The sequence below is a fragment of the Cavia porcellus genome, unplaced genomic scaffold, assembly GCF_034190915.1.
Source record: "Cavia porcellus strain 051 isolate PalLab524CR breed Dunkin Hartley unplaced genomic scaffold, mCavPor4.1 scaffold_31, whole genome shotgun sequence".
In the NCBI taxonomy this organism is placed as follows: domain Eukaryota; kingdom Metazoa; phylum Chordata; class Mammalia; order Rodentia; family Caviidae; genus Cavia; species Cavia porcellus.
Genome location: NW_026947514.1, coordinates 25,058,740 through 25,086,243, shown reverse-complemented (window position 1 = coordinate 25,086,243; position 27,504 = coordinate 25,058,740). Strand labels below are relative to the sequence as shown.

General features: G+C 38.3%; 3 protein-coding genes across 4 annotated transcripts in view; 1 reads left to right on the top strand and 2 right to left on the bottom strand.

Moving 5' to 3' along the window:
• The window catches only part of Tmed8 (transmembrane p24 trafficking protein family member 8), a 40,463-nt gene extending 30,466 nt beyond the window's left edge, over positions 1-9,997 (bottom strand). Inside the window, exon 1 of the mRNA XM_003472325.5 lies at positions 9,862-9,997. Coding sequence (XP_003472373.1) covers positions 9,862-9,979 — 118 coding nt within the window. The 5' untranslated portion in view covers positions 9,980-9,997. The remainder of the gene's footprint in view (positions 1-9,861) is intronic.
• A 355-nt stretch (positions 9,998-10,352) lies between these two features.
• Positions 10,353-24,985, top strand: Samd15 (sterile alpha motif domain containing 15). The gene is given in 3 exon segments (XM_013155329.3): positions 10,353-12,218; positions 13,177-13,275; positions 23,801-24,985. Coding segments are annotated over 3 exon segments (2,154 nt in total). The 3' UTR covers positions 23,990-24,985.
• Positions 24,986-26,731: 1,746 nt separating this feature from the next.
• Noxred1 (NADP dependent oxidoreductase domain containing 1) overlaps positions 26,732-27,504 on the bottom strand; it is a 35,354-nt gene continuing 34,581 nt past the window's right edge. For both annotated transcript variants that reach the window (XR_010045008.1, XM_003472329.4), the window contains one exon: positions 26,732-27,077. Coding sequence is in view for 1 of the 2 variants with exons in the window: in XM_003472329.4 (XP_003472377.1) it covers positions 26,900-27,077 (178 nt within the window). In the remaining variant the exon portion in view is untranslated. The remainder of the gene's footprint in view (positions 27,078-27,504) is intronic.

Genomic DNA, 27,504 nt, shown 5'->3' with positions numbered 1-27,504 from the left:
GAATTTGAGGAATGTTTTCTTTAGATCTGTGAGGTATGCTGATGATATTTTGATCAGGATTGCATTAAATTGATATAATAGTGGGAGTATGGCATTTTCACAATGTTGGGTCTTCTTATCCAAAAGCAAGGAATATCTTTCCATTTTCTGACATCCTCTTTAATCTTATTTTTTTTTAGAGTACTATAGTTTCCAATATATAGAGCTTTTCATCCTTTGTTAGATTGATTCCTAAGTATTTCATTTTTTTGGATGCTACTGTGAAAGTGTTATTTCCATAATTTCTCTCTCAGTGAGTTTGTTGTTTGTGTACAGGAATGCTTTTGATTTTTGACTTTGTATCCAACTATGTTACTGAATTTAATTATTAAACCTGTAATTCTCTTGTTAGAGTTTTTGGGGTCTATGTAGAGAGTATCACATGGTTTACAAATAATAATTTAACTTCTTCCTTTCCTATTTATTCCCTTTTGTTTCTCTTGCCCAATTGGTCAGGCTAACATTTCCAGAACTATATTGAATAGGAATGGTGACAGTGGACATCCTTGTGTTGTTTTTTTAGAGTGGAAGCTTTCTGTTTTTGTTCATTTAGTATGATGTTGGCTGTCAGTTTGTCATAGATGGCTTTTATTGAGATACAGACCATCTGTTCTTTCTTTAGGGTTTTCATCATGAATGAGTGTTGGGACTTTTATCAAAACCTTTTTCTGCATCTACTGAGACGGTCACATGATTTTTGCCTTTAGTTCAGTTGACGTAGTGAATTACATTTATTGATTGGCATGTGTGGAACCATCCCTGTATTCCTGGGTATATAATCATGTTATATAATCTTGGTATATAATCATGGTAATATGGTATATAATCTTGATGATCTGCTGCATTGTTTGCTAGCATTTTATTGAGAATTTTTGCATCAATATTCACTAGGGCACTGAACTATAATTCTCTTTTTTGGTTGGATTTTTCTCTGGTTTTCATCAGAGTAATACTTGCCTCCAGGAATGAGTTAGGATGAACTGCTTCCCTTTCAATTTCATGAAAGAGTTTGAGGAATATTAGTGTTAAATCTTCTCTAAATTTCTTGTAGAGTTCAGCTGTGAATCCATCAGGACCTGACCTTTTTTCTGTTGGTAAGTTTTTAATTATGTTTTTAATTTCAATAACTAATAAGAAGTTATTAAAAAATTTTTATGTCTTCTTGATTCAGCTTTGGTAATTTGTACATTTTTAGGAATCTATTTCTTTTATATTTTCCAGCCTATTCAAGATTTTCAAAATAGATATTGATAATCTGAATTTCCACAGGATTTATAGTATTTTCAATCTTTTCATTCCTCACTGCATGAATTCGAGTTTTTTCTTTCCCTGAAAAGGTTGACTAGGGTTTATCAATTTGGTTTACTCTTTCAAAGAACCAACGCTTGGCTGGGGATTTAGCTCAGCGGCATAAGCACCTGCCTTGCAAGCAGGCAGTGGTAAGTTTGATCCCCGGTACCAAAAAAAAAAAAAACAAAAAAAACAAAAAACACCTCATTCTTTGTATTGTCCGAACTGCATTAATTTCTACTCTGATCTTTATAATTTCCTCCCTTCTGTGAGCTTTGTTTTTGACTTGCTCTTCTTTTCCTAGAAGCTTAAGGTGTAGCATTAGGTTGTTTATTTGTGCTCATTCTGTTTTCCTGATACAAGAATTGCTAAATATTTCCCTCTTAGGATGCTCTCATTACATCCCATAGGTTCCAGCATGTTGTATCTCTATTTTCACATAATTATAGATATTAATTTCTTCTTTAATTTCATCTGTAACCCACTGGTTGTTATTTAATTTCCATGTATTTAGGTAGTTTTGAAGTTTCTTTTGCCATTGATTTCCAATTTCAGAGCACTAGAGACAGATAATATGCATGGAATAATTTCAATTCCTATGCATTTACTTAAGCATGTTATAGAGGCTAATATATGGTCTATTTTAGGGAATGTTCCATATGCAGCTAAGAAGAATGTGTATTCTGATGTTGCTGGATGGAACACTCTGTAAACATATCCATTTATTCACAAGCCCATTTATTTACAGGTTTGATTGTTGTTTTGATTTTTTCCTCTAATTGATCTCTTTGTGACATGAAATATTAAGGTCCCTGTTACAATTGTGTTATTGTGCATTTGATTTTTCATGTCTATTAGTATTTGTCTTATATAGTTGGGTGCTTCTGTATTTGGTGCATATATATTTGACTGTTGTATCTTCTTCTTGAATTTATCCCCTAACAAATATGTAGTGACGTTGTCTCTTTTGATCATTCTTGATTTGAAGTTCACATTGTCTGCATATAGAATAGTTCCCTTACTTTTTTCTGGATTCTTGCTGCATGAAACATTGCTTTCCATCCTTTGACTTTCAGTCTATGACTTTCTTTTTGAGTTAAATATATTTCCTGTATACAGCATATTGTTGGATCTTATTTCTTGATCCATTCTGCCAGCCTAGGTTTGGTCTGCTGGTCACAAATTCCTCCTCCCTCCTCTTCCTCTTTTTCTTCTTCTCTCTTCCTCCTGCTATCATGGAAGTATCCTATTTCTCCATTAATTTTGAAAGATAGTTTTTCAGGTACATCAATGTGGGTTGAAAGTTGTTTTCTTTCAGGGCTTGAAATACTTCATTCCAAGCTCATCTTGAGGGTTTGTATTGAGAAGTTGGCTATGATTCTAATGGGCTTTCTTGATAGGAGCTCTGTTTCTTTTCTTGGCAGCTTTTAGTATTTGGTTTTTATGCTGAATTTTTGGGATCTTGAGTATTATGTCTGGGTGTAGATTTATTCTGGTTATGGCTATTTGGAGTTCTATATACCTTGTTTATCTGCATATCAGATTCTTTTCCCATGCTTGGGAAATTTTCTGCTATAACTTCTGCAAATAGTTTATGCAATTTGCATTGACTCCTGCATTTTCACTGACATCTGTCATTCTTATGTTTTTCTTTGCATCATCTTGGAGCTGTTGAATCATTGCTTCTAGGGCCTTTATTATTTTAAGAGTTCTTTCCTTTTATGATCACTAGCTGTGATCCTGTCTTCAAGACCTGAAAGTCTATGTTCAGTTTTGTTCAAGTGATTCTTCCAGCTTTCAATGGAATTTTTGAATGTTTCATGCATTCTATTTCTTTCCTGTATTGTTCATTCAAAGTTTCCATCATTTTCCATGCTCTTGTATTATTTTATCTATGCTTTATCTAGTTATGCTGAGCAACTCCTTCATTAAGGTTGTCATTTCTTTCTTTACTGAGAGATTGCTGATCTGATTTCCACTTGTTTCTTTATTTCACTTGCTATTGTTTCAGAAATTTCAGTTGTATGACTTCTAGTGTCCTCTATTCCAATGTCTCCTGTAGTTTACATGAACTGGGTGTTTGAGATTGCATTTTGCTTTTTCATTTTGTCATTTTCACCTCTTGGGTTGATATTTTGGTCTTTCCAATTCCATTAGTCTCTACTATCCCTCATGTGTATCTTAGGGTCGTACTTTGTGGTTCACATTCACCTAGCTGCTGAGTCCAACAGTGTAGGGGTTGGGCCAGTCACCTGAACTTGTCCTGTAGGCCAGTTGTGTAAGTCCTATTTTCTTCCTAGACTGACTGGTCTAGGAGTAATGATGTGAACCAACCCTTATTGTTACTATGTATTGTTACTATGGCTTCAGATTCTTCCATACCACCAGACCCAAATGTCCATGGTTTGTGTACCACCCAGTTCTCTACTCTGTTACTGGGAATTAAATCTAACTGGGTTGCTCCAGGAGGAGGGAGGCCTCACTGGCATACTTATGAGCCCACTTGGGTTGCTCTGGATGGAAGAAGGGCTCACTCTCACTCTCACTGGCTCGCCAAGATTCTCTGGCTAGAGGGAGGGTTCGCTGAGGCTCCTGCTGACTCACTGAGGTCTTCTGCTTGGGGGGAACTCACTGTGTTCTCACTGGCCCACCGAGGTCCTCTGGGTGGGAACACATTGTCAAGGCTCCCACCAACCCATTGAAGTACTGGGTAGTGGAAGTGGCTGCTGATGGTCCTGTGGGCTAAAAGTCATATGGGTGTGCAAGAGGGCCAACACTCCTCTTAACTTCTAGGGTCATCCAGGTGAGGGGAAAGGGCAGCCAATGCTGCCTTTGGCTGCTGAGGTCGTCAGGATGCCAGATGTTTTCATTTTTAAGTTTAAAAAAATTTTAAGTTTTAAGCTTAAATTGTGTGAAAACTACTGGTAAAATAACTTGAAATTTGATTCAGGGAGAAAGGAAATAAGAAAAATGTAAATATATACCCAGAGGCACAAAGTGTAGGAGATACAGTCTTGTTTTAGTGAGAGAAAGCAGTTATAAAACACAGCTTTTTAAGGTTTCTATAATTTATTTTGTGAAATGTAAGCTACTATAAAGAAGAAAAGATCAATTTTCTATAGGTAGTTTTTAATAGGTCAACCAAATATAAGCCAGTTCTCCATATATCCAAGAAGAGCTCAGAAAAACCAAGACTGGTTCGGTAAATTTAGATAGCATCTGGGGAAATTTGTGTTTTAAAATTATTAATGCGTATATACTTATTTTAGTATTATTAGAAAGACATGTATCATCAAAGTAGTAATATCATGTATGCTATTTAGAATCAAATAAAATGTGTCAATTCTTAAAGACCAAATAAAAATAGAATATTATTTTCTAGTATGATGAAATCATTGCATAGTTCCTGACTGACTTCAGATTTATGCCTGAAATCCCAACACTCAGGAGGCTGAGGCAGAAAGATCAACATGAGTTTGAGGCCAGTCTGGGCTACATAGTGAATTCAAAGCCAGCCTGAACTACATAGCAAAACTGTTTCAAAAAAAAAAATTGCACAACTTCTAAAGCAAAGGTGAGGCAGTAAAAATTATTTCAAGTTTCTTGAAATAATTTATACTTGCCAATTCTTAAAATACAAGTTTTCTTTTGATTTTACCAGAGCATGGATTCAGACATCCTAGTCATGCTACAGATTCAAATTTACTGTGTTTTGGGTATTTTCTCTACAAAGAGAATTCAAAGATCAGGGGTTTTTCAAAAAAAAATTGAGTATCAGGTCAAAATTCCATCTGACCAGGTTGCCTAGGACTTCTTCATTAAACAAAGAGATAATTAGCCTAACCTTTTAAAAACTTTCAGTACAGAGGAATCAAAAACAGTTATAAACTTAAAGGTTTATAAACTTACAAGGTTCAAACAAAAACAAATTAGCTAAATTTTATGTTCCAACCATATCCAGTGAATACATAATCCAATTTCTCTTCAAGCTTTGGGACACAATTCTGAGTGGCCATTCAGAATCCTCATCTTGGGTTGCAATGAATGGTATGCATTATGTCTTGACTACCAACTATCTTAAGACACAAGAACCACACAGAAAAAAAGAGCTGCAGGTAGGTAAACTTCTAATATTTTGACATAAAAGCACAGTAGTAAACTAAAAAACATAAAGGTTCTTCAGCATAAATTTCTACCTTTCTGCACCATCCCATACAGTAGCCATCAAATTTTATTTTTAATTAATTTAAATTGAAATAGCAACAGACATGGAACATTTCCCTTACTGCAAAAAGACATACTGCACATAATCCTACATTAAAACCAGGAACAAATTTACCTGACCCATTTCCAGTCTTCAACATTTAAATGCAGTGATAGCTCAGACACAAACTATATTTTTACTCACTTCAGTGATAATAGCTCTTGATGGTTGTTTTCCCCAAAGTCTCTAAACTTTTTAAAAAAATTATTTATTATCTGCCCTTAAGTGATGCAATTAATATGCCTCAGAGAGTCTCATGATACAAAGAATAATTTCTTTCTCCTTTTGGAGACTGGAGAACCTACAGGCACCAAATAAAAAACTATTAAAAACAATTACAGCTCATGAAAAAATAAGAACATCATGACCACTGCAGCAAGTGGTTTAAGAAAATAAGCCTTTTTCTTCCTTTTCAGCAAAACCTCAACTAACAAACATAAAGACCTTCTGTAGAGAACTTTTGAAGAGTTAAGTTACGGCTATTCTGGATAATGACAAATTCCTGCACTGAAAGAATAAGGCACTGAAAAATACTCAACTCCATGTAAACGAAACATCCAACCTCACTTTTAGTGCTGTTTTCTCTAAGAAAGAGTATTAGTTTCTTCCAATTTCATTCCTTGTTTTGAAACAGGGTCATGCTATGTGGTACAGGCGGTCCTTGAACTCATTACAAGGCCCAGGCTGGGCTCAAACTTGCAATGATTCTCCTGCCTCTGCCTCCCAAGTGCTAGGATTACTGGCATACATCATCACATTTGGTTACTTCATTTCCTCTTAATATCTCCACTGCTCACTCACTTCATCATTTTCTGATGGAAAATAGCAGAAGGATCCAAACACCTAATTTTGAGCAGTTGTTTAGTTTTTATTTCCAGGTACTCTGTTCCAAACATTCCCACAGTACTTTGGAAACCTGGAGTAAGCACAACCCAGGATTTCTCAAAAGTAGCACTACTGATATTTGGAGCCAGGTTTTCATTGCAAGACTATCCTGTGCACCATACGATGTAGCAACACCCCTGGCCTATTCACTAGAAGTCAGTATTAGCTGCCTTTACTTCTAACAAACCAGGATGTTTCCAGACACTATCAGAAGGCCCTTGAGGGTGCCAAATAGTTCATCATTCATAATCACTACTCTGACCAAAGGCGCATTCTTGATTACCTCAGTCCTAATTCCTCACACGCACTGGATATTCCTTCATTGAGACCTACTTTCACCAGCCAATATTTATGGACCTCTGAGATAAATCAGGGCTTGAGGGGGAAAACAGGCAAAAGAGATGCCATTCAAGAAGACTTCTTGGGGGATAAATATAAAAATAACTATAATAAAAGATACCCAATGATATAACATTTTGAATTATTTGTTTCCAGTAGAACTTCCATCTTAACAAATTAAAAATACCTTAAGGACAAAGTAACTTGTCCTGGAATACTGATAACTGATTAACACTCAATAAAAAGAAATAATTATAAGCTATTATAACAAAGAAACAATTTCATATGCACAGTGAAAACTCCATAGTTAACTAGGACAAATTAACTTCTCTCAATTACAGTTCCTTTGTAAAATGGGAAGAAAATTATTATTGCCAAGAATAAATTAGAAAATAAATGCACATCTTTTCCACATTCTGACACACAGTAAGCATTCAGTACATGTAAATTAACATTCTTATTATTTTATTAGCAACAAAGCCTCCTTCAACAGGAAGAGTTTACCCTGGACTTTACTTGTTTTTTTGTGGGATTTTTTTTTCTTTTGGAGGCAGAGTCTCACTATGTAGTCTGGACTGGTCTTGAACTCACTTATGTATAGCCCAGGGTGGCCTCAAACTCTCAGTGAGCCTCCTGCCTCTGTCTCCCAAATGCTGGGATTACAGGCATGTACTGCCACATCCAGTTTACCCTGGACTTTAATAAGATACTTCTACATGGCACGAACAGAAATCAACTATCATCCTGTTTTCTGAGGACAAGGATGTCTACCAGTGTCCTGGAAGGAAGAGATAGTCAGGGTGGGGGTCATTCTCACAAATTTACTAATTTCCAATATACTCTTGAAGTTCTCTTAAAAGCTATTTGGGACAGGGATGTAGTCCAGCAACAGAGTGTTTGCCTTGCATATGCAAGACCTTGAGTTCAATTCTAGCAATCCCAAAAAAGAAAAAAAAAAAAAAAAACTTTCTCTGTTTAAACCAGACAGAGCACATGTCTGTAATCTAGCATATGGTGAGGTGGCAGGAACTGCAAGTTTGAACCCTGCTTAGGCAATTTATCCTTCTGTCTTTCCATTTTGTTTTGTTTTGCTTTGCTTTGTTTTTGTTGTCATTTTTTCATTCATTTGTTCTGAGACTGGGTCTTGCTATAGCCCAAGTTGGCCTCAAACTTGTGGTGAACCTTCTCCCTCAACCCCGAGTGCTGGGATTATAGGCACGTACCACCACACCTTGCCAACAAATCCTTTCTCAAAAAAATTTAAAAAAAGGTCTAAGAATGTGACTCATGTGAAGGCCCTGGGTTCAATCTCATGGAGGGAGAGACAAGCAATGACTTTCTACCCAAATGCTTGGGTATGTTTGCATAAACATACTGAAGATCTAAGGAAAATTTAAAACATGCTTAACTTGGCACACATAGGGACTTGAATGTTTATGAGACAGGCACCTTTATAAGAATTTATCTGCTTAATCATTTAGAAATTGTGATTGGAATTTCTATTGTTATAGTAGTAAATAGTATTACATTTAATACAAGGCATTTAAAGTTCAAAAGAAAAAAGGTAAAAATTGTTACATATTTTCAAGTAAAAACATAAAATCATAAGAAAGAGCTGGGTGATAAACAGTTGGGGTGCATGCATAAGCATACGTGTGAATGTGTGTGTGTGACAATTCGAAAATAGGGCCAGGCATGGTGGTGCATGCCTATAATTCCATTTCTCAAGAAGCTGAGGCAAGACGATCACCCCGAGTTCTAGGACATCCTGCACTATACAGCAAGACCCTGTAAAAAATTAGGAAATGGGAGATATTTGGGATCCAAGCAGAAAAGCCATTATGTTGGAAGTGATACACTCCTGGAACTTCCCTCGGTGGCACTAGGAGTTTAACTGAGCAAAAACAGATCTGATACTTCTAATAGGTAGCTGATCACAGTGTGTACCTTGGGCTTCAGGAGCACATGGTTTAAACACAGTGGCTCATGTAATCGTGCCAGCAAACCTAGGGGCAAGTTCTGTTAGTAACTACGTTTTACGGGAGAGAATACTGAGGCAGAAAAGAGATTTGCCTAAAGTCTGGTGGATAAAGTGATCAATCCAGGCACCCTGGCCCCACAATAACACTGCAACCACTGCACTTGATTGTATCCATTCTTACTTCGGACCTGGAAAATTATTTGCATTTTAGAAGGACCCCTTCTCTATCCTCCATCACTGTATTTCAAAGAAGCATCCTTTTAGTTGCCTCCTGTGTGGTGATCCTGAGTCTAAAAAGTAAGGTCAAACTGTCCCTTCCATCTGTAGACCTGACGTAATCCTCATGGAGGAACTTGTATGAGTGGAAACGGAGACAATGTCCCAAACAAGAAAATGAGAACCCTGGAGAATGAGTGAAGTCGCCAAAATTCCCATTGCAGCCTCTTTCCTGCCTTTGCTCTGGCTACTGTGTTAAATTCAAGCCCTCAGAACCTATTACGACTTTGCTTCTCATCTCCTCTCAAGGAGATGCAGAGGATGGCGGCGAGCTAAGGGGTCTACGTGCAGGGAGGCCAGGGTGAAGCCGGGTGTAGACATAAGGGAGCGATACTATCAGCTCGGACCCCGGCGGAGGGTGGAGGACCTGGGGAAGAGGGTAGAGGTGAGAGTCAGTGGAAATCAGGGCCAGCAGCGAGGCCAGTGCGCAGCCGAGGTGCAGTCGGCTAATAGAGGTGCGAGGTGAAGCGGGCTGAAGCTGGACAGAACAACCCCGTCACGAATATCTGGGCTGATCTGAGAAAGGAAGCGGGACAGGAACAGAGGCATTTCGAAACGGAGCAGAAAACAGGCTCGAGCGCACCTAGGGCCCGACTGGTAGCGGTGGCAACGGCGGCAACCGCGGGACAGGGGTCGTGCCCCACAGTCGCGGGGTCCTGTGCGCGAAGGGGCTGCGAGGCGGGTCCGCTCCACCGCGAGCCCGGACAGAGCGCGCGGAGGCTCTCGCCGAGGTGCGGGGCCCCGAGGCCGGGAGGCACCCACCCGCCAGCGCGTGGGCCTTGCGTACCTGAGACGGCCTCCTGGCTTCCCTCCACTCCTGGGCCGTCCCCGACGCCGCCCGCCGACCCTCGGCGGGCTGCGGCACTCCAAAAGCCCGGCCCCTCAGACGCCAGGCGGTCCGACATCTGCAGCCCGCGCGGGGATCTTCTGCGCCGCCAGCAGCTAGCGGCTCCGGAAACAGCCGAAGTCCTGGCGAGCGCGGCTGCGGCGAGCCGAAGAGCCGAGCGGAGCCCCGGGCCGGAAGACGCCGCGCGGCAGCCTTGAGAAGAGTTCGCCGGCCCTGGGGCCGCCGCAGGAACTCTGTTCCGCGGAGGCAGCGACGAGGATGCAAGCAGAGTTACGCTTGCTTTTGGCGGCCAATCTTTAGTCAGGGCTTGGAAGAATGATCAAAACCTGGAGAATATTCAGGAAGACAGTACCGGAAACAGTGGTATCCATAGAGACGCTGTCGGAAGTTAGGGTTGCTAAGAGGCCTGGGCGCGTCGGCTGAACTGCATAATGTCTCAAATCCCAGAAGATCACTATTCTGACCTAGATGAAAATGAGAAACCAGAACCTAGAATACTTGAAATGCCAGGACTTCGTAAATTGTCCGTGGATACCCAATCATACACTGCAGAGACAGGCGCAGAGCAGTTTTCTGAGACTGATGAAGAGGCACAGCCACTGGAGACTGAGGAAAAGAACTTTAAAGAGGAGGATCCAGAAAATGAAAAGAATATACAATTAGAACCAACCTGGACCTTTGAAGAAGAAATTCCCAAGGAGACACAAATGGACCTGTTTATTCAAGCCAAACCAGAGATTCCCCAAGCGTTGAAATCAGAGACACTGGGAGAAATGGAAGGCAAGCTTTGCAAGAATTTGAAGATCTCTGTGGATTAAAAGGGTAAGAAACCAGACCTCGAACCACAAGAGGAGGCTAAACCAGATGTCACAGAATGGGCTACAGAAACAGATACACGGTTACCAGTGGAAACCAAATTTGAGATTTCAGGAACCGCAACCAGTGAGACAAAATTAGAGTTACTACTAGAGGAGTCTGAACTGGAGGCTGCAGAGGAATCACTTAAAAGAAACAGATGTAGACCCTTCAGAGAAACAGATGAAGAAACAGATCTAGAGCCTTCAGAGCAGACGAAACCAGATTTTGCAAGTGGGAAATCAGGAAAATCAGTTGAAGTAGTAGATCTTCAGTTGCCCAAGATGACCAAACCAGAGATTCCAAAGGAGACACAATACAAGTCAACTGAAGAAAAAAAGATAGAGTCATCAGGGCAGACTAAACTACAGTTTCCAGACCAGAAACCAAAAATACTTGTTGAGAAAACAGACCTACAACCTTCAGAAGAGACTAAACCAGAGATTCCAGAGAAAATGCAAAGAAAGTCAACTGAGGAGATAGGAAGACACATTAAGCAAGAATTTCCTAGCTGGAAAACAAGAAAGTCAACTGAAGAAAAGGTTCCAGAACCACTGGAATCAGAATTTCCTGAGCAACAATCAGGAAAACCAATTATCAAAACAAGTCTAGAACTATCAGAAAAGACTACATCAGAGGTTACAAAGGAGACAAAAAGGTCAGATGAAGAAAAGATTCCAGGGACACAAGCAGAGACTAAATTAGTACAACCACAGGAGATCAAACCAGATGTTGAAGTGGAAACACGAAGAAAGTCAATTGAGGAGAAAGTTCCAGAGTCACTAGGGTATACTAAACCAATAGCTCAAAAAGAGAAGCAGAGAAAATCAAGTGAGAAGACAGGACTGGCATTGCCAGAGAAGTTGGAGTCAAAGAAAACGCTAAAAAACTCAGCCAAGGAAAAAGGCCTAGAGCCATCAGAACAGATTGAATTGGAGTTTCCAAAAATGAAACCAAGAAAACCAACTGAGGAGACAAGTCAAGTGCCACTACAGATGATCAAATCAGTTCAAGAGAAGAGACAAACAGAGTCAACTGAGGAGAAAAATCTAGAGTTACCAAATGAAGCCAAATCAAGAGAAACAAGGAAATTTGTAAAAGAAACCGACAAAATTAGAAACAGTGAGGCATTAGATTCTCACAGAGGAAGTGAAGTAGACTCAGATAGTACACATTATGGGAAATCTCAAGAATCCTCAAAACTCCTTGAATTTGATTTCAATGAATATATAAACTTACGTTCCTCAGAGTCTCAAATGGAATTAAAAGAGTCCTTTAATGAGAAGAAAAGTATAAATTTACATGAAGAGTTGGAGGAACAGGTACCTAAAGAGGAAGAATCCAGGCCCAAAAAAGTGAAGGAGCCACAGTTTGAGTTTCTTAAATGGAGCCCAGAGCAGGTTGCAGAGTGGATTAGCCAGCTAGGCTATCCTCAATACAAGGTATACAAAACTAACTTTTGAAATCTCATGCTTTCAGCCTACTTAATTTCCTCTACTCTGACTTGACCCTTTGCTTCTTTTTCACTAGAAGTATAGAAAAGTCCTGGACACTGGAGGAAGTAACTTGGAATTGGAGAGAGGTTCTGGGAATCAAACTCAAGGCCTTGTACATGTTAAGTGTATACCCTACCACTGAGCTAAACCCATAGCCTGTCACTGATACTAATTTTGGCCTTGCCTCATGGATATTTGTATTTGGGAAGAAAAAGAGGGTCACATATTTGTTTCTCCTAATAATCCCAGGTATTACACTTCTCTGCAGCCCTTTAATAAAGGCTAAGAAATTTGTATAGGCTTCTTTTCATAGAAAACTATTTTGTCCACCATCGACTTTCTGGTAGTTTGTCAAGTTATTTTAGAGGCAACTCCCTTACCTTAAATTTCTACTATTAATCTTAAGTACTTGCCCCAAATATGTCAGGTATCACAAAGCAGGTAAGAGAACTAATAGTTTAGCCAATTAACTTGAAATAGTTTTATCAAAAAATACTGTAATCATTTTAATTTGCTGGCTGTAATGTGATTTTAGGCTACCATATAAGATTTGCAACCTTTTGTACTTCCTGTACTAATAATGTAACTGGACGAGACATAAAGCAGGGCTGAGGATGTAGCTCAGGGGCAGAGCACTTACTTGGTATGTACAAGGTCCTGAGTTCAATCTCCTGTACTGAAAACAAACACCATGAATTCTATAGCATGCAGAAGAATTTTTAAGTAGTAGCATAAAGTTTAACCAACTAGCTTTTAGAAAATAATATCATTAAGGCACAAAATAACTTTTTCTCAGCATAAGTTGGAAACCATGATTCCTTTCCATCCTTTTTCTTTCCCTCTCTTCCTTCTCTTTTCTGTCCTCATTTCAGTACATTTTAAAGTGATGTTTTTGTACTGACAGGAGTGTTTTACTGCAAACTTCATCGGTGGCAATAAACTCATCCATGTAAACTGCTCAAACCTCCCTCAGATGGGAATAACAGATTTTGAGCACATGAAGGTGAGTCATGTACAAATGCTGCCATCTGTTTCTTTTTCTTCCAGTCCTGTTTCTATCTGTGGTGTCATTGCACTCAAAATCCCCCAAGTTCACAGTGGTTGCTGTCTCTTCTTTAATCCATACAAAGATTCCAACAACTGTCACTTCCTTTAATGGTATTTATGTGATCTGTTTTTCTCCATGCCCACTTTCTGCAATTGCTCCCTTATTTAACCTCTGCATGGGCCCTTGGGATTCGAAGGCTCTGCTTTTAGTCCTTCACTAAAATACTATTCAAAAACCTTCGGATATCTTCGCTTACAAGACTAATGTCCTCCACAAGTTTTCTTCAGCCACCTTTCCCTTCTCTGTGAGAATCTTCTGCTCCAGCATATCAAGTGTAACCCCCAGTATCACAGACTTGTCTGGTGCATACCTCCCTCTGTGTCTTTGCTCAGTTCTTCTTCCTCTGTATTATTAGTAGGAATTGGAATTATCCCTCAGAACCAATTCCTTATTCTCATCCCCCAAGTTTTCCTACCTTGCCATCCTATAATAATCTTTCTTCCCACTTTCATAAGGTTTTACATTTCTGGTACCCATTTAGCACTTACATTATAACACCATATATATTTTGCCTGGTCTGTTGCTTAACTTTTAAACAGGTTACATTAACTTTGGGTCTCATATCTGTGGCACTAGCAGTCCAAGATCTCCTCCCTTTGCTTAACAGTAACCTCCATTGCTGGTGTTTTGCAATTTACAAAGCATCCCAATCACACTCTCATGCGTAACCTTTCCTCTGGCACTCTGACGCCAACATGACAGGGTTCACTTACTATACCCAGGCCCATCAATGCTTTATCTCAGTGGTTCTGAGTGTGGATAATAGTCTCAGAAGCAGATGAAAGTTGTTTTTGTTTTTGTTTTAAAGGTAGATTCTCAAGCTTGACCTCCAGAGATTTTAGTTAATTAGGCCTATAGTAAGCTCTGGAATCTGTTCCCTGGGACTTTAAAGCAGGTTTTTAAACCCTGTAACTCCATACAGCATCAGGTTTGGAAAATAAGAAAACTATACTTGGTAATATTCAAGTCTTTTTATTGGCAATGATATATAAGGAATTTCTTTAAATTATTAAATACAGAGACCTAATTGAACATTTACTACTGAATTCTGCTAATAGTTATTCTCCATACATATGTCATTTCACCTAGTCCTCATTTTACAGAAGAGAAAACAGACCCAGAAAGGTGATGCAATTTATAAAAGATAATTTAGGTAATAGCTAGGGAAGCCAGTCTATTCTATGTGACTTTCCAATCCATGTTCTATTTAAATCACTGTACTATTTTGCCTTTATAGATCAATATTCTTATAGCCATAAATGTCTATATACATAATGTAGGCAGGTACATGTCTATATACATAATATACCTATTAAATACAGTATTTCCAACCATGCCCTCACATAGCTATCAAGTACTGCCAGATAAGTATTTTACTCTTTTTATGTTCAGAGATGGTACACTGTATTTATGAACTCTAACTTTTTTTTTTTTTTTTGTCTTTTTGAGACAGGGTTTTGCTATGTAGTTCAGGCTGGCCTCACTTTGTAGCCCAGGCTGGCCTTGAACTGTCAGCAGTCCTCCTGCTTCAGCCCCTGAGTGCTTATGAGCTCTAATTTCTACCTAAGAGTATACTGAATATTCTAAATAAAAATAAAGCACAGAATTAACAAAATACTTGTAACTCAAACTCTTGATTTAAGCACCAAGAATTTCAGCTCTGTATCATATGAAATTTTTTTGAGAGTCTGCCAATTAATTTTGCTCTTTTGACATTCTAATTCCAAATGTACAGTATCAATATACAATAATAAAAATTTGCATTATGCTTTTTCTGCTCTTGCAAGAAATGAGGTCTTAGAAGTCCTCTGAAATCCTCAAGAATTGAGGATAAAACTCCCAGTCTAACCTTGTATCCCAAGAACTTTAAGCAAACTTTGAGATTCTTATTATCAGTCACCAGACAAATAAAGTCTCTCCTTGAAATCAATAGAGTAACATTAGGAGATTTACATTTAGAGGTATGTTACATAAACATTACTGGACACTTTGTTTCATATTTAAAAAGTAGTTATACTCTAAGACATGGATATTTTTCTAGAAATCGTATATGAATTAAGTGTGCTGTAGTTATCTTCTTTATTGCTGTAGGAAGCATTTTATTTGTTTGTTTGTTCTTGTATTGCTAGGACATGTAATGTGCTAGGTAAGTAGTCTACCACTGAGCTGCACACCCAGGCTATATAAAACATATTTTTATGCCACTGTTGTAATTACACCAAGTGATACATCCACAATTTGCCCCATAACAACATAAATAAGTCCATCTTATTTATTTTAGAGAAAAACTAAGTAAAAAAAATTACATTTGGTTTATCTTTCTCTCTTAGAAAATAATTCTCAAAATATCCACTAATTATATCAAATGAGAAAAAAGAATGCTGTGGTAAATATTTGCAGAAAATAGATGAGTTGTTTATTCATTTTGTATGCATGAATGATCTTATAGTCTAAAGTGTAGCTTTACAAACTACAATATCTCAGCAATTTTGCTCTCCTTGCCTTGCTGCAAATTATTTAAGCAGCACAAATTTATAACATGTCAGCAATTGAGACAGACCTTAATTTAAAATTTTTTTGTTTTGTAAATAATTTCAGTTTAACAACAGAAGAAGTGCAAGGACAGTACAATGAGTTTCTGTATACTTTTTTTGCGGGGCGGGGGGAATCAAACTCAGAACCTCACACTTGGCATGCAGGCACTGTATTGCTAAGCTATATCCTAGCCCTCCGTGTACTCTTAACCTAGATTCCCCAATGTTAAAATTTTATTTAACTATGGTATATTCATTACAAATAAGAAGTTACCTTTGAGCTAACATTGTATTATTAACTGATGAACTTTATTCAGATTCTGCATTGTTCCCAAAGATGATAATATTTTGTTCCAGGATGTAATCGGGAATACTACACCGCACTTAGCTGTCTGGTTTCACTGTTCTCTTCTAGTATGTGATGGTTTCTTGATCTCTCTGTGTTTTCATGATCTTGACACCACAGCCTCCCAAGTAGCTGCCGGGTCTACAGGTGTGTGCTGGCTTCCTCTCTATACAGTCACACTGTTCTTCCTCATTTTGCTCTTCAGAAATGAGTAACCAACTCTAGGCCATATTCAGGAAGAGGAGAACTTCTCTTCTTGGAAGAGAAGACTGTCAGAGTTTAGATATACGGTACAATTACTACAGTGATAAATAAACTGGGGAAGTCAGTTTGAAGTTACGCAAACATCCTGTTTAGAGTTTTAGCCGCTAATTTTAGCATTCATCAGGTGGTCTTGACTACTCAATTTCTGCTCTGCTGTCTTAATGATAATTTTCTATCTTTCATTATTTCTATATTTAAATAGGACTCTTCTGTAAGGAACTCTTTTATACTTAATTGTCCCTTTTCCCTTATTTTTAATCTATTTAGGCACTTACATCAGTATGAACTTATGGACATTTATTCTTTGTGTTATAACCCAGTATTATTGTTGTTTTCCTTAAATTACAGTATTGCATCTTTGACAATTGTGAGCTCTTTTTTTTCTTTTCTTTTCTCTCTCTCTTTTTTTTTTTTTTGTACCAAGGATGAACTCACCACAGGCTCCTATATCATTTGAACATGCCCATTTTTTAAAAGGCATTTCCCTACTTCCTGACACTGCAAGTAGCTTCCGGCTTATATTGTATTTTCCTTGCTGCAGTCCCAGAATCAATCATGTGTCCAGAGAATACTGGTCGATTCTTATAGAGAATAGTATTTAGAAACCAAGATTAGGCACTAGTTGTGTTTGTTACTGTTCTAGGCACTGTCAGCACACGGATCTAGGAAATATGTGTTATATACTCACCCATATGTACACAAATGTCTGTTTATTTTTTATATCCATATATACATATATTAAAATAATCAGGAGTTCATATTCATTTCTCTGACTCTAGTCCAGCCTTGCAGGGTATATTCTAATTTTCTCATCATCCCTCCTGTCTCCAAATCCTCTTGCTTATTTATAACTTCTTTTTCTGACAGTGAGAAATCTAGCTCTCTTATCTATAAATTCTTATACGAAACAAATGCACCATAGGGTACATTGTTTGCGTACAGTTCTTTTTGTCTTTAGCCTCACAGTATCTAGAAAAAAGTACTGTTTTCTAAAGTTAAGGGGGGCTGTGGATTTAGCTCAGTGGGACAGCGCCTGCCTGGCAAGCCTGAGGTCCTAAGTTTGATTCCCAGGACCCCCAACCCCAACACTTACACACAAAAGGCAAAGCTAAGTTAATTAGGTTAGCTTCTGTCTCTTCCACCTTCTCCAAGGAGATTGTGTCCTAGTTTGTAATACAGTTGGATTCATTTATCCACAGCCTATATTCTGCTCCATCCTGGATTCCCCAACACTCTGGATTTCTAATAGCTTTCATATAGTAAAATAATTCTTTGTTTGTTATAGTTCAGTGGGTTTTAACAAATTCTGTCACCCTAAAACTTCTCCGTGTCTCTTTGATAGCCAACCCATCCCTCCACACTAATCTCTGGAAACTACTTATCTATTTGTTCCAGTAATTTTGCCTTTTCTAAAATATCACATATACGTCAGATGTAGTGGTGCATGCCATTAATCCCAGCACTTGGGAGGCTGATGCAAGAGGACTGCTGCAAGCTCAAGGCCAGTCTGGACTACATAGTGAGACCCTGTTTCAAAATAAAACAAAAAAATTAATTAATTAAAAAAATAAAATATTGGGGCTGGGGATTTAGCTCAGCAGCATAAGCGCCTGCCTTGTAAAGCAGGCAGTTGTGAGTTCGATCCCCAGTACCGCTAAAAAGGAAAAAGACAAAAATAAAATAAAATAAAATATTGCAAAACATGGTGGTGCACCCCTAGGATCCCCGCACTCTGGAGGTTGAGGTAAGAGGATCATTGTGAGTTTGAGACCAGCCTGGGCTACAAAATGAGCTCAAGGCCAGCCTGAACTGCATGGTGAGACCCTGTCTCAAAAAGACAAATAAAATAAAATATCACATACATAGAATCAAATAAATTGTAGCCGTTACATCCAGCTTTTTTCGCTTAGCAAAATGCATTTAAAATTAATCTGTTGGGGCTGGGGGTTTAGCTCAGTGGCATAAGTGCCTGCCATGCAAGCAGGCGGTCGTGAGTTCGATCCCTGGTCATGAGTTCGATCCCCGGTACCGATAAAAAGGAAAAAGACAAAAAAAAAAAAATTAATCTGTTTTTACAGGAATCACAAGCAAATTTTCAGAAAACTATATCTCTGGATTTTGATGGTGAGATAAATGATTTATATTTGAGCCACATTATGTCTTTAGATTTAAAGTAAATTATAGTACCAGTTATACAAATGTGCATAGCTACACACTATCAAAAGTCACTCAACTGTGCACAATAAATCAGTAATGATGATGCAAAACCAGTAATTTACAAGTAAAATTAAGAATAACAGCCTTTGAAAGCCTAGTCAACAAAAGTACAGTGATGATATAGTAATAATAGAATGTTCTTGAAAACTATAGGCATTACAGATATCTGCCTGAGGCCATGTGAAACAGGTGTCTTGCAGTGATTTCACGCATTGTATATGTGTCACTATCCTAGAAAGTGGAATTAAGAATTCTTAGGAAACTAAAAATCTCCAAAAATACCTATTCCTAACAATCCTTTTTAATCCAAGTAAATAATTAGTAATTGCTCAAAGTTTTAGGAAAACAATATCTATTGCTTGTTTGTTCATCAGAACTAAAAAAAAATTTTGTTTTAAGTCAATAATATATGGTCTGTCAGAGAACTCTCATTGTCTATTAGTGAAGCTCAGATATAGTTTAAGAATCACTGAATTAGAGGATTGTAATTCTTTTTATTTTTTTTCTTTTGTCTTTTTCTTTTGTCTTTTTGAGACAGAATTTTACTACATACTTCAGGCTGGCCTTGAACTCCCTTCGTAGCCCAGGCTGGCCATGAACTCACTGTGAACTCCTCCTGCCTCAACCTCTCAAGGTCTGAGATTACATGGGTGCACCATCACACCCCATTTAGATTGTGTTTGTTGATTATATACTCATATACTTTATAACACTTTTAATTTCTACATTATCATATATTACTAGAGTAGTGGACTCTTTCAGCCCACAGTAGGCACAGAGCTGTGTTTATTCATACGGATTGGATATCCCTTATCAAAAATGCTTGGGACCAGAAGAGTTTCAAATTTCATATTTATTTCAATTTCAGAATATCTACATATACACAGTATCGTGGGGATAGGACTCACATCAAAACAATAAATTCATTTTTGTTTCATGTACACCTTATTCCCATAGCCCAAGGTAATTTTATACAGTATTTGTGGTGCACCTGCATTTTGATTACAACTCATCATGTGAAGTTAGGTCTGAAATTTTCCATTTGTGGCATCATGTTGGCATTCATAGTTTGGGAACATTCTGGGAACATTTTAAAATTTTTGGATTAGGAGCAGTGAACCTGTATTGAAGGTGTACAGGTCTCCTGGGGCCTTGGCTGTGAGATTCCAAAGAGGTTCAGAGTGAGGTGCTGATCAGATGAGATCCTCAGTGTAGCCATTATCAACACCAACAAGAACTCTTAAGAGCCACCTGTTTGATCTCGAGTCTTAGAAACCTCACTGCTATGGACTTCAGTTGGTATTCTCATTAGAAATGCCAGGTGACTATGGAGACAGTCTTTTACCCACAAAACATCTCAAGAGTCTAAACAAAACCAGGCTGGATAAGACTTACGAAGAAAAGTCTAAACTGCACTGCTAATCAGTAGTTTGCATCAGGTTTAGAGCTGTCTATTGCATGAATTTTACTCTTGTAACTGACCAGTAGCCTTAATTTTTGGAGGGGGCCAGAGTCTCACTATATAGCCCAGTCTGGCCTTGCACTTGGATGATCCTCCTGCCTCAGCCTCTTGAGTAGCTAGGACTATAGGCATTTATCACCATGCTTGGCTAACCACATTTTCTGCTTTTATAGTTGGCCATACTATTTACTTCAAAGAAAAATTAACCTATCTATGGCCATCTACTGCAAGAGGCTGCAGACATCGTTAAGTGGTACTTTATAAAAGATAGTAAGTTATGTGACGCTTCTCTTTTTTTTTTTTTTTTTTTTTTTAATTTTATTTAAGGAGAAAAGAAAAAAAAAAGCAGAGAAAGGGTACAAGTTATACAGATTTGCAGAAAAAAAATGAACAGTAGGAAATCACTAGTTAATGAATTACATACTGTCATCTTAGAAATAATTGTTCAAGTCACAAAATTAAAGCTTGTAAAGTGGACATTCCATCAATGATACTGCAAACAGTTCTGTTCAATGATCCAATAAAACTGTGATATCATATTCTATCTTATACACTTAAATATACATGCAGTTATATAGCTTAGAGCACTTTCTTTTCCTCTCTTTTGTACAATGACTGTTACACATTTTGGGTTTCATTGCTCTCACGGTTCTTATTACTTTTTTGGAAGAGAGTAAAACCAAATGTGACATAACAGAACAGAATCGGTCAAGTCAAAAGGGTGGACATAATAGATAATGTGAAAACATAATACAAGGTGATCAACAATGGTTACCATAATGCCTCCCGCTATCTCTAATAGAATTGCCTATATCATTAGTTATAATACAATTGAACAAAACAGTAAAGAACAAAACCGACAAAGCCAAACCATTGGAGACATTGTAGGTCTTCAAAAGTAGATAAAAGTCAACGAGAATGGGCGTTATAATGAATCTCATTATCTTCACAGCTGATGCCTAAATTTTCGAACCTGATACTATCCAGCAAAACAGAATAGGGGAACATCAGTTAAAAACCAGATGGTGAGAGTAATACAGGGCTTTAAATCGAGGTAATGGAAAGTCAAAGTGGGTTACTATAATATATCCTGCTATTTTTTTCCTTTAATTAAAAGGATAAAAATTTTTTAAAAAGTATTAAAAAAGTAAATAATGGAGTGGAGATTGAGATAAAAGAGGGCATAACAACGAAACAGCACAGATCAAATCATAACCATTTAAGCAGAATAGTGTTTCACCACCAGATAATCCTGACCTAAAAGTAGTTACCATATTGTCTCTTTCCTTGAAATCCTTGAGTACAACTTCATATATTGTAGCATTAAGTATATCAAAACAATGTAAAACCATTTAAGAGAATGACAGCATTACAGAGTATTTAGAATCGACTAACAGAAAATGAATAATGGTTTCTGTATAATCTCCTTGTCTTTAAAAGGTTTTTGCTTATACTATTGTACATAATAAAATCCAGTACGATACAACCTATTTAGACCATTGGAGACAGAAGGACAAAAGCTAGATGAGACTTCAAAACAAGATGATACTAAATCAGTATTACCTATTAAGATGTCATTTTCTCCAAAATAGCTGTTCCTATCATCCAATCTTCTCTGCCTCATTTCTGTTGAGCTCTTATTCTGTCAGTAGCTGTCAGTTTGTCTTCTTCACTTTGTTCTCTGCTCCATTAGTCGTGGCCTCCACTATTTCTGGATTCTTTGTATTTTTTCTTTTTTTAGAATATCCTGCAATACTCTCTGTAGAGTTGAATTGGTGGTTGCAAATTCCCCCAGTTCCTCTTTATCCTGGAAGCACCTTGTTTTCCCATCAATTTCCAGGGACAGTTGTGCAGGATATCTCAATCTTGGCTGGAGATTATTATCTTTCAAAGCTTGAATTATTTCCCCCCACGCTCTTCGTGATTTGATGGTTTGTGCAGAGAAATCTGCTGTAATTCTGATGGGTGCTCCCTTGTAAGTGGTCTGTTTCTTGTCTCTGACAGCTTTTAATATTCTGTTCTTGTATTGAATTTCTGGAATTTTTATTATTATATGCCTGGGTGTTGCTCTGTTTGGGTTGTAGGTAGCTGGGGTCCTGTATGCCTCATACATCTGAGTATCTTTACCTTTTGCTAAATTAGGAAAATTCTCCTGGATTATTTCTGTGAGTAGCTTTTGTAGTTCATTTGTTTGTGTCCCTACTTCTTCTTTTATGTTCTTAATCCTTAAGTTATGGATCCTCTTATCATCTTCTTGTCTTTGTATTATTGCTGTTTGTTTCTTTGTTATTTTTAAGAAGTTTTTCATTTCATTCTCCCATATTACAATTCTGCCCTCCAGTTCAGATAGTCTGTCCTTAGTTTCTTTCAAGCTGTTATGCCAGTCTTCGATAGACTTCTTAGTTTCTTGGTAGCCCCTTTGAACCTGCTTCACGTATTCTATGCTTTCCCTGTTTTCTCCATCAAACAATTCTCCCCTCTTTTTCTGTTCTTCCATTCCACCATCTGTTTTTTCTTGGGTGGGGCTTAGCATTTCTCTAACTATTTTGCATACTTCTAGCTTCAGGTCGTTGATAACTTCATTCCTGAATTGGTCTATGAGGCTCTCTATATGGTGCTTTATGTGTATTGGTGCGGTGTCCGCTATTGCCTGTTTCTCAGAATTGGGGGCCGAGGAGCCTTTCTTGTTGCTGCTTCTTCCCATATTCTCTGTTCCTTATATATGCAAGCTTATATGAGAGGCCCAGCTTCTCTCCCTGTCAGCCACAGCCTGATCGAATTGCGCCGGTTAGGTGTTCCCACTCACCGCTGCACACCAGGCAGCCTACGCGGGGGCCCGCCCCTCCCGGCCTCCGTCAGGCTCTGCGATCTGGGTTGGGCCAGCCTACAGGGTCCGCTGGCAGCGTCACGCAGGCCAGGCACTTTTCACCAATCCCGCCCGAGAGGGGAATGTGTGGCTGGAGTCGCCAGCGCGCCCTGCTCCCGCAGGACTGCTCGGGCCCAGAAAGTCCGCTGGAGTCAAACTGTGGTGGAGTGTCAGTTTCTCTAACTCACCTCGCCACAAGTCAGAACATGCCTCCCTGCCTGTCCTGTTTTTGACTCCGTTCGCAGATTGCCGTTCTCAAAGCTTCTGCATCTCTCTCCTTGCCGAGCTGATGTAGAGGCAGCCAGCCACCGCGCAGCGGGAAACCCAAATCGCGGCTTCCAATGGCGCAGGGTCCAGCCTCAGCAGCGAGACTTTTCTGTTCCTGTTTTAGCACCAGGACTGCATTCCAAGTTGGTTTCTCTCAGCCGAGTTCGTTCCTGAGTCAGCAGAGCATAACTCCACCTGCTTATGTCTCTTTAGTCCGCACCATACCTGGCTTCTGAGCCTAGTTTTTCAGAGAGCCTCTGGTAGTTGCTGTTATCTGTCCGCCATGTTCTCCCGGAAGTCTGACGCTTCTCTTAAGAGCTTAGTTTTTGATAAGGCCAGGCAAGTAAGCCCATGGTGTTATTTCATTATTTTTCCCATTGAAATAATTTAAAGGGTTGCCATTGAAGAAACCTAAAAAACTGATTGAAATTTTGACTTTGTTGTATTTTTACACTGTGTTTCAGGCTATCTCTCGGCATACAAGGGAGCTGCTGGGAATTGAAGAGCCATTATTCAAGCGCAGCATCACACTTCCCTACAGAGACAATATTGGCTTATTTTTAGAACAAAAGAGTCATACCGGTGTTAAATCTGATTCCCTGACCTTCTCCGAATTTGTCAAAGCAGCAGGATTAGAGGACTATGCTCCATAAATAATCCCCTGAAGAGAATGAGACATTAAGTTGCACTCAGCTACAAAGGAGAAAAAAGTCATGTCACTTACCTTGAAACAGCAAACTAAATTACTTGGGGAAAGAGGTATTGTCCCCTTTGGGTTTTCTTTTTTTTTCCTTTTCAATAAAGATCAGAAAGAGGCTGGGCATGCTGGTTCATGCCTGTAATCCCAGAACTTGGGAGGCTGAGGCAGGAGAATTACTTCAAATTCAAGGCCAGCCTGGGCTACATAGTGAGTCCGAGACCAGTCTGAACCACATAGTGAGACCTGTCTCAAAAAAACAAAGAAAGAAAAAAGGATCACAGAACTGCTGGTTCCATTCCTAGTTCTTTTACTTATAACATTTTCCCATTATTTGTATTTTAGTTTAACCTTTTGTTAAAACAGAGTGCAATTCTTTTCTTTCTGGGTGATTGTAAGAATTACCAGTAAATCCTAATAATATACCTAGTGGTAGGAACATGTTGGAAAAATATAATTTAAAATAAAAATGCTTGCCACCCCGGATAATACTTTCTACAAATATAGAAGTCTTTTATTACTGAAGAAACATTAAACTGATGCATGCAGCAGGCAAGCTACTAAATAGATTACAAAGACAAAGCAATCTCCGTCTTTAAGTAGGCACATTCTACGCTTTACATACATAAGAATTATCAGTATCCAAAAGAAAAATAAAACTTCACATATCTTGTTGACAAACAAAAGTTATTACATGGAGCCAGGGCCCTAGCTAACCCCCCATAGAGAAAGAGAGACAGCACCATTTGCCCCACTGCCAAGTTTCCAAGGCCCCCCAGAAGATGGTCGGATAAAATTGGCAAGGGTCGTATAAAATTAGTTTTTTAAAAGATATAAATATATCTTCAAAACATCCACAGGATTTGCAATTATGTCTTCCAAAGAGAAGGGAGGAATTCAAGGAGCGGAAGTTCTCTTTAGTCATCAGAGGAAAAAAAAATATTTTGAAAAATTTGTGTATATGCTCTTTTTTTTTTTTTTTTTTTGTCTTTTTCCTTTTTATTGGTACGAACTCACGACTGTCTGCTTGCAAGGCAGGCGCTCATGCCACTGAGCTAAATCCCCAGCCCCCTGTGTATATACTCTTAAAAACAACATGACTTATTGAAATATCAATGACAGTGATTTAGGGTCTGGAGTTTGCCTGTGTCTTGGTTACTTTCAGTTGTTTATGAGACAAAATACCCAACACCCAGAGTTAAAGGAGAAAAGGTTTATTTATTTAGCTTACAGTTTGTAGAGGTTTCAGTTCATAGTCAGCTGACTCCAGACAAAGCGTCTGCTGGCTCCAAGGCAGGGTGTCATGGCCAAGGGGCATCGCAGAGGAGAAACAGTTCCTGGTGGGCAGAAGGTGGGAAGGCCATAGAACAGCGAGGTAGCGAGAGACCAAGCAGCAAGCAGCAACAGCAGCCCTCTTTCTGTGTCTTATATTCTATCCAGGCTATACATCATTAGGGCAGGTAGCATTCACATAATCTACATCCAGCACTATGCCAAACCAGCCAGTGGACTAACTTAGTAATCACACACTTTAATCCTAGCATCACCCACTCTAGATCTAGTCACCTCTGAAAAAGCTCCACCTATGACTGTGTGAGGCTTTGGGGGACAACTAGACACAACTCTTAACAGCTTATAAGCCTGTTACATGGTATATACAGCTTATAAAGCATTACATGGTAACTTCCAAGCTTTATAAAATGAAATTCAGGCTAGAGTCTACTCACGACTGGACTTTTCAAAAGAAATGATTGAATACTTCTTATTGTTTGAATGACCCCAGCTCCCCTCTAGTTTGCACTTTCTCACTTCTTAATCCAAATAACCCCTACAGGGCTAATTAATCCAAAGAACAATGATGTGCCTTATCTAGTCTCCTACACCTGAATAAATAGAAGAATTTTTTCCCTACTAAGAGAAGGAACAGTACATAAAGTTAATTTTCATGCCAAGCATTACTATTTGATGAACCCAATTTATCCGAAATTAAACTAAGAAGCCTTATCAGATACCATTCACATATCATACCTTTGAATTTGATTGGCTCATGATTATGAAAAACAATGTAAATGGTTACTGTAAGACCATGGTGATTTCCATGTATGGTAAGTTGTGTTGTTCAAAAGCACTTTAGCGTTTAGAAAACTGATTGTGTTCCATGACAGAGCACAGTGACATCTTTTCCTAGCTTGATAGGGTTATTGCTGTTTTCTACTTTTATTATGGTTGACAAAAAGTATTTGCAAAATATAAAGGAAATAAATCTTCATAATGTAAATCAGATCTATATTTTGCAAAATTCTTTTAGCCATTTAATATAAATGGCAGTTATTTTTTTAAGTTGGCTTTATGGTTTAAGTAGAAACAGCTTTAAATAAGAAAACACATATACTTGAAATAAGCATGGAACACGTCAATTAATATTGTTTACTGAACATTCTATCCAAAATGGGTAGAATTATCATTCCTTATCCAAAATGGTAGGAAAATCAAGCTGCAGTATCATTGGTCAGCTCTATACCACTCAGGAAAAAAGCTGAATTATATAATTTTCTAGTAATGGCATTGTAACCTCTTGCATTTAACTTAGAAGAGAAATAATTTGCATTAAGGCTCTTCTGGGGAAGCAGTTTATTAATGGGCATTAGGTTTATAGTTTGATTTGGTTGTTTCTGAAAACTAGACACACCCAAAAATGTTGATGCATAGGACCTCTTATTTATTCTACATTTGAAAGATCCACCAATACAATTTTCAAACACAACACATTCATGTTATTACTTGTCAATTGGGATAATCAGGACATAATCCCGGAGGACAAATCTGTGAGAAGAGAAAAAGAAATCCTCCTCATTCCTGAGATCTCTTACTGGGATGAAGAGTCCATGGAAACCACTGGCTTCTCTTTGTTGACTAGGGAGATGCCAAATGAATCACAGTATAGATGGGTAAGGTGATCTTGGAGAACAGTACTGCTTGAAAGACGCTGACTAAAGGGAGTTTCCTTGAGTTGCACATCAATCAGATCAAACCAGGGGAAAAGCCTGAAGTAGAAAAAAATTGTTATTTTTTTATCTATTCAATACATCTTATTTGGCTGCTAAATACATGATTGAGAAGGGACTCTCTGAAATTGAAAATATCCCAAGAGAAACTTCCATAGCCAAAAAGCAAAGCAAGTCAGAATAAGACTGAAAAATACAGAACACAATACCCAAGGACCGTGAAACAATCACAACAGGTGTGACATACATATAATAACCCTAGAGGAGAAGGAGGAAAGGAACAGTATTTGAAAGAACGGTTGGACATTTCCCCAAATCAAGGTCAGACACCAAACCAGGGATCCAGGAAGCAACTGAGAATATCAGCCAGGAAAAGTGCTAACAACAGCAACAATGAAAACCTACATCTAGATATGTTTAAACTAAAAAATCAAATATAAAGAAAAAGCCAGAAGAAAAAAAGACA